This window comes from Nilaparvata lugens, chromosome 2 (assembly GCF_014356525.2).
Source record: "Nilaparvata lugens isolate BPH chromosome 2, ASM1435652v1, whole genome shotgun sequence".
Classification (NCBI taxonomy): Eukaryota; Metazoa; Arthropoda; class Insecta; order Hemiptera; family Delphacidae; genus Nilaparvata; species Nilaparvata lugens.
Window position 1 is genome coordinate 10,443,861 of NC_052505.1, and position 13,639 is coordinate 10,457,499.

A 13,639-nucleotide genomic window follows, 5' to 3' on the forward strand; every position below is an offset into this window, starting at 1 on the left:
CCTCCATATAGATATCACAATATTGATTTGTCCTCTATATAGATACAGAATTATATAGCACAAGGTTACCTTATTTTTACTTTCCTTGCCCGATTACCACAGTTAAGAAAAGGATTGCTTTTCAAAAAAATTAAGGTACCCTAATTTCAAGTTTTCTATACGTTTCAAGGTCCCCTGAGTCCTAAAACATGTTTTTTCCCCTCTCCATCATTTGATGATGCACTTAATGTATTAATGAAAAAGAATAAAAAATGGATAAGATACAGAAACAAAGAAACATAAGGCTGGCCACTAACGTAATGCCGCAGCCCCATGTTGGCCCAACCTGGCCCATGCAGTTTGTTAAAGGTGCAATTCCTTATGAAGGCCAATGAAGGCAAGCGCTGGCAAACCACCCATCTACACACTGGCGATTGTCGAAATTGGCCTTCAATGGTCCAATATGTAGATGTTGCATAACGTTTAACATGACCAATACGTCTGTACAGTCGAAAACCTCAACGTTAGAGGCTATGGATTCGTCGTAGGTCCACTACATGCAAAAACCCGCTGCATAGGTGCAGAGAGAGAATTAATTTGGTCGCGTGACTGTCGTATCAGAAGTGTTAGATTAATCTTCTATCAAACATCTTTGAATAATAATGAAATGTAATTGACATCTTAAATTCACATCTCAAATATTATCCAAGTTCTTCAAAGTCCCTAAGTCATGTTTTACAAACCCCCAATCATTTCCAGTAGTCTATGATCAATCTCGTATTTTCAAGTAGCAATAATGATTGAAGAATACTGAAATTGAATTAGAATAGGTTAATCATTTTATATTTCTCAACACCTCTACATAATCCTTAATCCAAGCTACACTTGTTCCTAACCCAAGTTTCTCATTCCCCTAATCATACTTATCAATAGCTTGTAATCAATCTCATATCTTATAACAGAAATATGTTCCATACCATTTTCCCAATGAAATGGAGGTTCATTCATAAAATTAGTTTGATTATCCATGTTTTTTTGAGGAATACTAAGATGATCTTGAACGATAATCTTAAAGATAGAGATAAGTTTAAAGGATACTCGAGAGCTTATCATCCTGTTCCATATTATATCCTCATTCCAAGCTCTATAAATTCCCTAATACAAGTTGTCTAATCCACCAATCAATACATTGGTTCGCGATCAATCTCGTATTTCCTATGAAGTATAGTTCAGTTCCGAGAACTAATTCAAGTTGATAGTGTAGAGCCCAATTCGAATGCAGCAGCAGCAGCAGCAGCAGTAATACTGCAAAGGGCTTGTGGCAGGAGATCTTGTTCAATGTGCCCACTCGACTCGGATGCTTTGTTTGAGGTTTGGCGTTTGATGCAAGCAGCTGAAGAGTGACAAAGATGGATGACAACTATTCGGACGTTTACAGAGGTCGAGCACAGGGAACAGAGTGTACAACTGACACAAACATGCTCAGCTTGCAACACACACTTACCTAATGTCATGGCACTATAATTATCAGTAACCAATCAAATTGTATCCACTTGTAACTTATGGGCAATTGACCTGTATTCTCCAAAACACTGTAGCTGCACTGTATGGATATTCAGAGAGTGGAATAATATTTGATGGATGTTTAACAATATACATCATCATAATAGTGATAAGCTATTTGTTCATGTCATTTATCAATAGTATGCAATGGGTCTTGCAAGATCTGGCAATACATTGTCACTTGTGATAAAAAATTAATGTAGAACCAATCTAACAATGTAATCATTAGAGGTTTATCCATACCACATAATCCGTTGATAACATATTCGTTTTCAAAGACAGTACGGTACTTCTCGTCTTCCTCCATCACTATAATATTTCTCTCTAGGATCTTTTAACTTTGAGGATAACTTTAGGATCTGATTTTCTTAATTCCCATAATCTTTTTACAATATAAATTCTCTGATCCTGACATTTCTGATCCATCACCGTATTTCAACTCTGCACTACTATCATAATTATCTAGCTGTCGTGTTAAAGAAATAAAGGAAAGATGACCTCGTAGCTGAAATGAACCAAAACTGCTGAATGAATAATGATCAAATATTATTTTGCAGAGTTCTCTTGGTCTTCAGACTTGCAATTATGTACTTGGTGTGCTATGAAGAAAGAATACCAACAATAGGAAAAGAATAATGCTTTACTTGGAGGCTGAACTTCATTAACGTGAGAGAATTGACCATTCTACTTATTCTAGAATAGATGACTGGATATTTATTGTGGATCATAATAAAGGTTTCTGATCAAATCAATCAAATTCCACTATTGGACACGTTACTGTGGATACATCTTTATCATCATTTTAAAAGTAGATGTTTTCCAGTTATGTATTTATTGATTTACGGTTATTGATTTACTAATCAAATCAATCGAATTCCACTATTGGACAACTCACTGTGGATACATCTTCATCATTAATTAAAAATCTGGTGTGGTGCACTCACACAACTTTCCTTGCCATTATGAAAATTGATCAACTGACGCTAGTGTTCCCGCGCATCTCAAGTCTACTTTTCTAAGATCTGAGCCAGCTGGTAACAGGACAATAGCGCTGCAGACACACGAAGTCTGCTATCTCTTCAAAGTGAATGATTTAATAGAATCAACAGTTGCCAACAGTTTGCAATTGAATAATCTTATTTTCTCGAATTCGAGCTTATTTTCAATTTTAGGTGAAAATGTTACTAAACATCAATTGTAGAGATTTTCATGCTCAATCTTTTCGACTTGATATTTTTCGTTTGAATTGTATCTGAAGCCTAATAACTGGGAATCTAAAATCAATCTTTGCATAGATGGTGCAGTGCTCCTGAAATTTTTACAGATATGAGACTTGTGGCAGTTGATAGAGCTTATCAATGACTTTTCTAGGTATGAATTTGATTAAAATCGTTGGAGCCGTTTTCGAGAAAATCGCGAAAAACCCTGTTTTTGACAACATTTTCGCCATAGCCGCCATCTTGAATTGCATTTAATCGAAAATGTTCGTGTCGGATCCTTATAGTGTAAGGACCTTAAGTTCCAAATTTCAAGCCATCCGTTAATTGGGAGATGAGATATCGTGTAGACGCACATACACTCATACACACACACATACACACACACACACACACACACACACACACATACAGATCAATACCCAAAAACCACTTTTTTGGAATCAGGGGACCTTGAAACGTATAGAAATTTAGAAATTGGGGTACCTTAATTTTTTTCGGAAAGCTATACCTACTTTCCTTACCTATGGTAATAGGGCAAGGAAAGTAAAAAGTAGATGTTATGCTTTTGTGCATTTATTGGACACATTTAAAAACGTTGACGTTCATCACAGGTGAGAAACCATCTAATAACCTACTCTAAATATTTGGGTTCATATGATATTGTCGCAAGAATCTCTAGGAAATTGTGCGGCGGACGCCTAAGAAGCGAAGCCAACAGTCCGGGATTAATTTTATCGGAGGATTCTTGAGTGGAGAAGCGAATAATAAAGGCGTGAAGTTGACTTAGTCGCCGGGCTTGGGAGCGAACTTGCGTGAGCGAACAATGTGCAAGGCTGGAGTTGAGCCGAAAGGTAAACTGTGGCTGGCGAAGAGAGGGATTCAAGTTCTCGCTCTCGGAAATAGCGCAGAGAAATGCTTAGATCAAGCGTAAGCTTTCCCCTGCATGAAGGCAGGTTGGCAACCAGTGCCAGTCCCGTTCGTCCGTCCGTCCAGGTGTTCTAATCAGCCTTTCATCGACTTGACAGCTTGTTACCTCGCCGTCATCGAATCGATCCACTCCACGCTCCACGCCTTCACAACAACTTCTCTCAAGACCCATCTTAAAATTCATACAGCCTTCTTAAGTGCGAAACCAACGCTTCTCACTTCGCACTTGAGTGACAGATTAGACGAGGTCACATCGACTGACACTCTGTTTACTCTAGTTGAGTGACGCTCAAAGTGATCGAACGAGAAATGCCGACACAAATATGAAAAACGCGACACAGGTAGAATTCAGTGTAAGTGAAACGGATCGCGATAAGCTTCTTGTTAATCGATTTGACTCCTGTTTCAACATCGACGCATCTAAATTTAACAACAATCATTTTAAGCTCCATACCTATTAATCACCAGTGTTTGACTGTTTACTTTTCCCAAGAAAACATCTTGGGAGGAAGTATATCCAAAGAGTACATACAGAGTGTACAGTTGTCTATTTTCACGTCGCCAATCCGCCAACGTGGAAGAAAATAAGGCCACAGAATACATAAAGAATAATAAGTCATCTATTTTCCTGACGCCAATCCGCCATTAAGCCATTTCATAGCATCAGTATTATAAATTTAAAGCATCTCGAGAATCAATAATGTTTTTAGAAAATTTAGAATTGATGCTAGTCTTGATGTGGAATTCTCAGATTTCATTTGTGGATAGTTTACATTTTCCAACGGCCTATCATTAAATAAATTCCAATCATTAAAAAATTAATGGAAGAGTCAATTGATTCACAATTATTTAGTTAATTTATTCAGTTCACATTACTAAATTCTGAAAGTTATTTTATTTTAATGATAATTTCTGTCCTTGAAGCTTACAACTTATTCATTTTTCATTGTTTTGTTTTTTATATCTCAAATCTTTATAATTATTTCTTTCTTTGTTGTAATTACTTGATAAATTATTAGTTGGCTATGCTAGGTTTTCGATGATTGATTTGTTCACTATAAAAGAGTTTCTCGGTCTGCAGCAACTCCTCCATGCGTACATGGAAGCTTCCCTTGCATGCGAGTATTTATTGTCATAAATATGTATATTTTTATAAGATTTATACAATAATCATAAGTTTTATCAATTATAATTATTAGCTTAGACTTTAGATTATTAATTAATCTTTCTCATGCATTGTTTTTTGACAATAAAAGTTTTTATTATTATTTCCGGAACATTGGGTTTATATACAGCTTTAGAGCATCAACATTGCACAAAGAAGAAACAAATCTATTGATTGATGCTTGAGAGAGAGCTTTAACTCACTCAGGAACTATTGAAGACTGCAAATGACTAGAAAAATATTGCAATAGCTCAATGTCATAACGATTCTTTCGCAGACAGTTTGTATTTCAGAGAACGTACAGTTGTACTGATGTAGGTGTAGGTTATCCTAATGGAATACAATCTTATATTATATGAAAAAAGTAATAATTTAAACATGAAATTTGAGAGAGTAACTGTTATTCATGTTCCTATTTTTCGCTAAACGGTTTCAATTAGAGCTAATGATCTGTTCAATATCACGCACCTTTCTCAGTATATCAATATAATTATTTCAACGGAGGAAATTCGATGAGGTACTTTCCTGGAATACATTGTGAATGAAATACACTTTATGACCTAACTGAATAAAGTTATCTATTCATCAGCTTCGAATCAAATCAAAAGCGAAATTAACTCAAACATTTTGGTGTCAGTAACACGAACGTGGAAGGAAAACTTTTTCGGTCTGGAAAAGGGAAGTGTTCTGAACGTTCTCCAGAATTGATCATGTGCATGGCGTGTGTGTGTGTGTGCTTGTGTAAATGATGTAGCCATGTTCGGCTGGAAATTCTAAACTTGGAGCCATTGGTGGAAACTTCTTGTGTTACAGTTACTTCTTGACCGTAGTTTCTATCAACCTGGTAGTACTTGATGAAGAAATATTTCTTGTTAAAATTTCGTGTAGTGTGGAAGTGGGAGCGAAAGGAAAAAGATAGAGATGATTTGGTACTCAGATTCCATAAGGAGTTAGACAAACTCAAATCTCAATCGTGACTACAAGATAAAATTATCTATATAAAAATGTCATTGGCTGTGAAATGTGTTATTCTTTGAAATAATATTCTAGTTATTTCTTCTGGGCTGAAACTTTCCAGAGATTGTTTGAAACGGGTAACTTTTCATCTGTAGATCACGTGAATTTTCAATTTGGTATACGTCAGTATAATATTATCATTTATTTCATGTAGGTACTGTCCTAAAATTGATCATTAACTGCCTTTGCACAAAGCTATAGTGGGGTCCACGTTATAATGGCAGTATTTGTTTAGCATTGGTGTTGCTTGTCAATTATACTTGTATCATCTTCGTATAATTTTCCTATAGTGAGGTTGATGTTATAATTACAGTATTAGATTAGCATTGGTGTTTATCCTTGTCTCCCATACGACAAAGCAAAAAGCGCTATCCTTTTCTGGCTCCGCAACGTTGCCAGATCGGTTTTTAACAATCTAGAACTATTATCAATCCAAAATACTTGATTTGAATGTATGGAGAGGAAGAAGCTTCAAATCGTCACCTGTTGAATGTCTGAGTTTTGGTTGGGTCCAAAGTGCAATCAGGTGTACATAATTAAGAGGTCATTAACACCAAAAATCACAAAATCGTGAATTTCAAGGTCAAATATTGATTCTCAAGGGTAAAAACTAGATCAATCTATGGATTAACTGGTCATTCACTTCATGTGTGATCATTCAGGCGGAAAACCAAAAAGGGGGCGGGATTAAGACAAATATATAATTTTAATCATATATTATTATGAAATAATATATGAGTTTCGAAAAACTACCTGTGAAAAATGACTGGGATGATTTCGGGGCATGGTCAGAATTTCAAGAGATGGAGCAAGAGATGTTTCAAGTATCCCAGCCCTTGAAAGTTGAAAAAGTTCCAGAGGTGCAGAGCCATGAACAAAAATTATTTCCAAAATGAATAGGCTGTTAAATACGATAACATTCTTATCATTTAGAACTGTGAGAACAATCTAAATCTCTTCAACTACGAGAGCTACTAAATAACAAGATCATAAAATCATACATTTCTCAACCCTTCAATATTAAATTTTTGAACTCTCCAATCTCTTATATTAAAAAAAATCATACAACAGAACAGAGAACAGAGATTATTTGGATTCATTATGGAGTGCGAAATATCAGGAAGTCGAAGAAAATGAACAGAGAGGAGAGAAATAAATAAATAATTGTATGAACAATGGATAACGTATGAAGATTTCATTCAATATCTTCAAGATATGAAGCAAGTTTAGACATCATTTCCATGTACCCCAACATCCCTGTTGATGAAGCCCTAATTAATCATCATGAATCAAAATGCACATTTTTCTAGATCAATTATCGACCTGACAAGCCACTGCCTGAAAAAAATACATATTTCACTCACAATAACCAATACTACAGACAAATTGAAGGAGCCCCCATAGGATCATCCCTCTCTCCAGCCATAGCCAATCTCTTCATGACTCATTTTGAAGAAGAAGCTCTCAGTAGAACAAAACTGAAACCAACCCTTTGGAAGAGATATGTCGACGATATCTTTATCATTTGGCCTCATGGTAAGGAAGAACTTTTCGAATTCCTCAATCAGCTGAACTAGATACACTCCAAAATACAGTTCACCCTCGAAATAAAAGAAGCTGAACTACCAATCTTAGACATTCTAATCACCAGAAACAAAAATGGCAGTCTGGAACACTCTGTATACCGAAAACCAACCCATACAAATAGATACCTGAATGCACTATCTCATCATCACCCCGCACACTCCTTCTCTGTAGTCAATAGTCTAATCTCTTGATCTCTTCATCTCACCGACGAAAAAAGCAAAGAAGAGGAGATCAAGACAATCGAATCCATACTGAAGTGTAATGGCTACAATAATAGAATAAACGAAAAATCATTGAAAAAACAACTGACACCTTCAATCCCCGAAGAAAAACTCAAGGAAGAGAAAGCATTCGAAAAAACCGTCCTTCTTCCATACATTAGGGGTACTACCGACCGTATAGCAAGAATACTGAAAAAACATCAAATCAAACCAGTCTACAAACCTCTCCAAACTATTTCGAAATTTTTATAAGTCTAATATTCAACGTTTCATCTCTTAATTTTTCTACTTCTCAATCTCTTCTACTACTCACATATACTACTAGTATGACAAGAATATGTAATCGTACATCTTACAGCTATTTAGTTTATGAAACCTGATATAGGCTATGATTTATAAGTGTACCTCTGACAACAAGGCGCACAGGGGTTGAAGTGAGTGCATCCTGGGTGGTGAAGTCGGAAGCGGTGACCTGGCACTCCCATTGACCGTCGTCGAACTCCAGCGTCGCCGCCCTGATCCACAGCGAGCAGTCCCCCTCCTCCTCGTTCTTAGCTGCCCACTCGTACTTCTTCAGGTAGATGCCCACTGGCTGCAACACAAGCAAATTATGAGTAGGAGCTCGCAGTTGGGAGTGAGTTTGTACCGTTGCAAAACTGTACTTGAACTCAAAATTTTAAGATAGAAGGCAAACGCACACAGCAGAAGACAGGCAGTGGAAGAAAGCTTCCCCAGGTGAGCGAATATTGCAACACTCACATACGTTCGTCTGTCTGCATAATATTATGACATAATATTATGCAGACAGACGAACGTATGTCTATAGTATAGCCTATATTAGACATTGTCTGTTCACGTCTACATGCAGCAGTTTGATATTTTCTCAGATGTCTGTCTGTTGCTGTGTGCGTTCGCCTTTAGGCGTAAATTTGTTTCGTCGTAAAAGTAATGTAAACCTCTATACAATATAAAATTTGGGCCCGATTTCACAAAATCGGGGCTTAGCTTGAACGACAGTTCTAAATTAACAGAACAGCATATTAGAAAACAATCAAAAAGCACCTGAGTGAGATATAACTGCAGCTAAAACCTAGTTTTCGGTTTTGTTGAGATCCGGCTTTAAGACGAACAGCAGACATCAGCAGACAGATATTAAATTTGTTATCCAGGGCTATTTCGGGATTGGTCTCATGTTCGTGCTATGACGCATTAGATTGATGGTCGATCAGATTCTAGTCTATGGGGGAGACCCGTGGGATAAGCCTTATTATGAAAAAGTTTCACACGACTTTGTTGCCTAGTCACTTCACCTTACAGGACTACTGCAATTATTGAAATGAAATAAAATCTATGTGAATTGATTAAACGTAGATAAGTACTCGAGAATTCTCATTTCATTCCGACTTGTTACTAAGATGCTTTCGAGAAACGCAATAGCCACAGGCAAGAATGAAGACAGACAAGCATAAGACCACAATTCATTTATGTACTCCAAATGGTAATGGATTATTCCTGTAGCCGGACTCTATTCAAGTGATAGAATGCTCGTCGGAGCATTTGAAGGAATTGCTGATGTACACAGTTGAATGTAACCTATTCCTCTACCGAAAACCACTCCAAAATTTACCATTCATGTCCGCATCACTAGTTCCATAAATAGGCCTACATATCATGATTTCAACCTAACAAACGTCAGCTCCTGAAAGGGTTTGATGTAATAGCATTTGGGGCCGGTTTCCGAGCTCCGGATTTAGCTAATTTCTAGACTTTAAACAGAAGAAAATTGGCTTTCCAAAACGGGGCGTAGTCATAGGTTTCATAATAATATTTATTTTCTCATTTCTATAATATTGGAAACGTTTCTCCTTCACGAAATGAAACATCCCTCAATAATTCAAAGTAGCTGAAACTCTACACTATTTTCTCTTCATTTTATTTTGTGTTCAATGTTCTAGTTTTTCGAAAAACGTCGACTACAACTACGCCCCGTTTCGGAAAGCCAATTTTCTGATTCTGATTCCAGTTGTTTGAAGTCTAGAACTTGACTGAATCCCGATCTCAGAAACCAGCCCTCAGCTGACAAATTGTGAAATGATGTCTATCGTCATTCTCTGTTCAGTGTCAAACACGTGTCTGACATGTGATACACGTTGTACCAATGTTCCTTGAATACATTAAATACCTAGAATACATGTATTCTAGGTACCTTGCGTTGTAACATAGAGAAACAATAGCGTAAGTAGATATCCCATGGTATAGGGAGTTTATGTCGCAACTTTTACTGTTATCTCAAGCCGATTACTGTCGATTATTGTCAATTTATACTGTTTTGTTGAGGTGATAGTGTATGAACGGCACAATTTGAGAGACTACCAGCGTCACACAGCTGCATAGGAAAGAACTAAGTGAACTATCGGCTTGGGATAACAGTAAAAGTTGCGACATAAACGCCCTATACCATGGGATATCTACTTATGCTATCGTTTCTCTATGGGAAATAGACATGCATAGAGTGTGACCTCCACACAAAAGTCAGTAATAAACTTGATGTCTGAAATCTCTCTATAAGTACCATTAAATGGGTAACCATCCTAAATTGAAAAACAGTTGCATCACTTCATCTTAGTTGAGTTATTACGTTGATTGAAACTGTAATGATGGAGATAGTAAACCTGTAATAATAGATGTGTAATAATACAGCAAGTGTAATGGGTTAAAATAATGAAGTTTTTTCAAGTAATCCAGGAATTTTCGTCAAAAGGATTTTTATTTCCGGAATAGGTATATCATTCAGTTTTTCATTTGAAAAGTATAGTAAATCCAAGTGTAAGATAGTAGCCGAAGTAGAGTTTTCCAAGTGAGCATCTAGATATTTTGTCAATAGGATGATGATAAACAGATATTTTATATAAATATATCGTTCAAATCAGGTTATCATATGAAAAGTATAGTATCAATCGCATTACTATCTCCATCTTAGTTGACCGAGCAAAGTGAGATCTAAGATTCAAGTAGACGGTTTTGCATTTTTCTTTATGTTTATATGTTTACATGTTGCGCATTCGCAGCGAAACGCAGCAATAGATTATCATGGAATTTGACAGGTATGTTCCTTTTTAAATTGCGCGTCGACGTATATATAAAGTTTCTGAAAATGTTGCATTTCAAGGAAAATATAAAAGAAAAAGGAGCGTCCTTCATACGCCAATATCAGATTAAAAATTAGACTATAGAATTATTAATCATAAATCAGCTGTCGATTGGATTATAAATTGCATGCAATTCAATATCTCAATGTAAATTAATTGAAAAACAGCTGTTGTGTGAACTATTAATTTATTGCATGCTGTGAGGCATGCAATTGATTACTTTAAGTAGAATAGTATTTTCTCCTGACTTTTCTCTGCTTTTAACTCGGTAAGCTTTTGATGATAGTAGCTTATAGCTGTTTACATCAAATTATACACCGATATCTCGCCGACATGACAGGACAGGACAGAATTTACCCTGTTGGACAGTATTAGGGGAGACTGTGGTTCATAACTGTGTGAGGTCTACTGTTCACAAAGCTACTAGTTAGTTTTGATGTTCAAACTGTTTCCACCCACTTCAAGATTAAAATTTGCAACAAAATAGTTAAATAAATTTTCGTTGGATGGAAGATCATACTAACCTTATTGTCCTTTTGCCACGAGCAACTTCCTTTCTTACTTATGATAATGCAGTCTAGCTTGATATCTTCCCCAGGATTAACTTCCGAATATGAAGGCTGCTTTTCAAATCTTTGAAGGCAGTGAACACCTGAAATGAAACAAATATTTTGTTAGATGGTTCTCCAACAACTAATATAATTTGCCCTTAGCGCGGCCAATAATTCAAAAATTGATGAATATAGGAAACAGGCCAATATCATTATGGTTGATAGAATAGTGAATATCCAACCTAATCCAACCTAGTAGAAAATGATTTACTCTCTAAGTTGGTGTGAAGGTGATGGAGTGGTCGAAATGCATATTGAATTATAACGACTTGATACTGTCAAAACAACTCTTATTGAATAAAAAAAATTGAGATACTAGTGTCGGTTTTACACCATTATCATTCTCTAGTGAACTGAAAGCTTGAACACTGAGCAACAGTATAGTAGTAAGCCTACGATTGGGCATTGATTGTTGACCAATAGAGGTTGAGCTCTACACTCATTGGCCGAGACAAAACACGATAAGCTAGTTCTCAAGCCCATATATGGAATATGTGTGTGGACACGGCCATTGGGACAGTCTCGGCCAATGAAAGTAGAATCATTTGTCAACAGCTAATGACCAATCGTCTGGCTCCTGCCAAACTATATTTTGCTACTCAATGTTCATGCTTTCAGAGGTTGACGATGCTGTGAGAATCGAAACTAGTATCTCAAATTGAATCAATAAATTAGTGGCTTTGACAATATTAAGTCGATTTCATTTAGAAAAATAATCAATCAAACTTGTTCAATTATCTGGTAAATTGGGCGTAGATATAGAAGAAATACCTTTTTTTACAGAATAGTTTCGAGAGCATTAATATTTGTGTTTTGCAATATTTTCGATCTGAACAATTGGGCTACTCGGCTATTCCTAACCACCGAAAATAGAATACAATATGTGACAACACCACAACTTGTTCTACTAATTATTATGTTCTGACATTAGTAGATTGACATTCCAACATGTTCAACAACACAACTTGTTCTACTCATTATATTCTGACATTAGTAGATTGACATGATATTCCATGTTTGACTGACAATATTTCAATCATCCATGATTCAGTTACATCCTTATCTTCCTCGTCATTGAATTGATTAGATTGACGATGTACGTGGGAGGTTAGGTATTGTTCCATCCATGCATGTCTCTGTCATAGTTGTCACGTGGGATGTATATCATATTCATAACAGAGACGACATTATTTTACGATAATAATAATCCTTCAACAATGATTTAGGGCTATCCAAAAATAGTTACTTCAATGAATTCACATCAATTACTCAGTTTGTAGTAGACTATATTCAATATAGAATGAAGTAGTGATTAATAAAGTAGTCTATAATTATACAAGATCTGCATATAATAATTATCAAACATAATTTGTAGTGAATAAAATCAAAACTCAAGTAAATATTGTGCTAAATTGGAAAATATATTCACGTTATATACAAACTATATCAATATACATTATATTGATTACATTATATTATAAACTACTCTTTATCAATGTTATTCGTATCAGTCAAATTTTAATGTCAGATTTATATCAAAATTCGATTGCACTAGGTCTTATCCCTGAGAAAACTCGCTGAAGGACATGAAAAGGATAATTATTCATGCTTGGAAAAACATATGATGATTACGTCGTCTGTCGATAACAGAAGATGCGTGTGCCTGTGTGGGAGATCAGCTGTGTAATCAATTAGCTTACCGTATCTCGCGAGAAATCTAGAAACTTTAATTGACTCGATCGAAATACAGTAATCTGATTTGTTGACATGAGATGGTATATATCATAATATTCAAAGTTAATCATTATTTTACAGTTCTAAGTGATTAGTGAGTGTTATTTTGTTATTCAATTTTGTATGTAAACAATCTAAATTAAAATGTTTATGTTTTCAAATATTTGGACTGAAAATTTCACCTGAATTCAAGTGTATGAAACATAACCTAGTTTTTGGAATATTTATAGTGAATCAAAATTCGGGGAAGAAACAGTTTTGGGCTGTGCCTGTTAGTCCTTCCCCAATCATTTTAAAGAATTGAGTTCTGTTTATCAATAAATAAATAACGAGCAAAGCTTGGTGCCCCGATATTAATGTCTTTATCTAGCAGAAGATGAGAGATTAGTAAGTCTACTCTGAGTTCAATATTGCTTGTGCTAAAATTGAAGAAGTAATGTTGTTTGAAATGTATAGTGTTGGCTCA

General features: G+C 35.7%; 1 protein-coding gene across 1 annotated transcript in view; it reads right to left on the reverse strand.

The window, feature by feature from the left end:
* Positions 1-13,639, reverse strand: part of LOC111063053 (irregular chiasm C-roughest protein-like) — a 175,241-nt gene that overhangs the window by 56,815 nt on the left and 104,787 nt on the right. Inside the window, exons 2-3 of the mRNA XM_039420521.1 lie at positions 11,353-11,480; positions 8,085-8,271 (exon numbers count right to left, since the gene is read on the reverse strand). Of these exons, the coding sequence (XP_039276455.1) occupies positions 8,085-8,271; positions 11,353-11,480 (315 nt within the window). The remainder of the gene's footprint in view (positions 1-8,084; positions 8,272-11,352; positions 11,481-13,639) is intronic.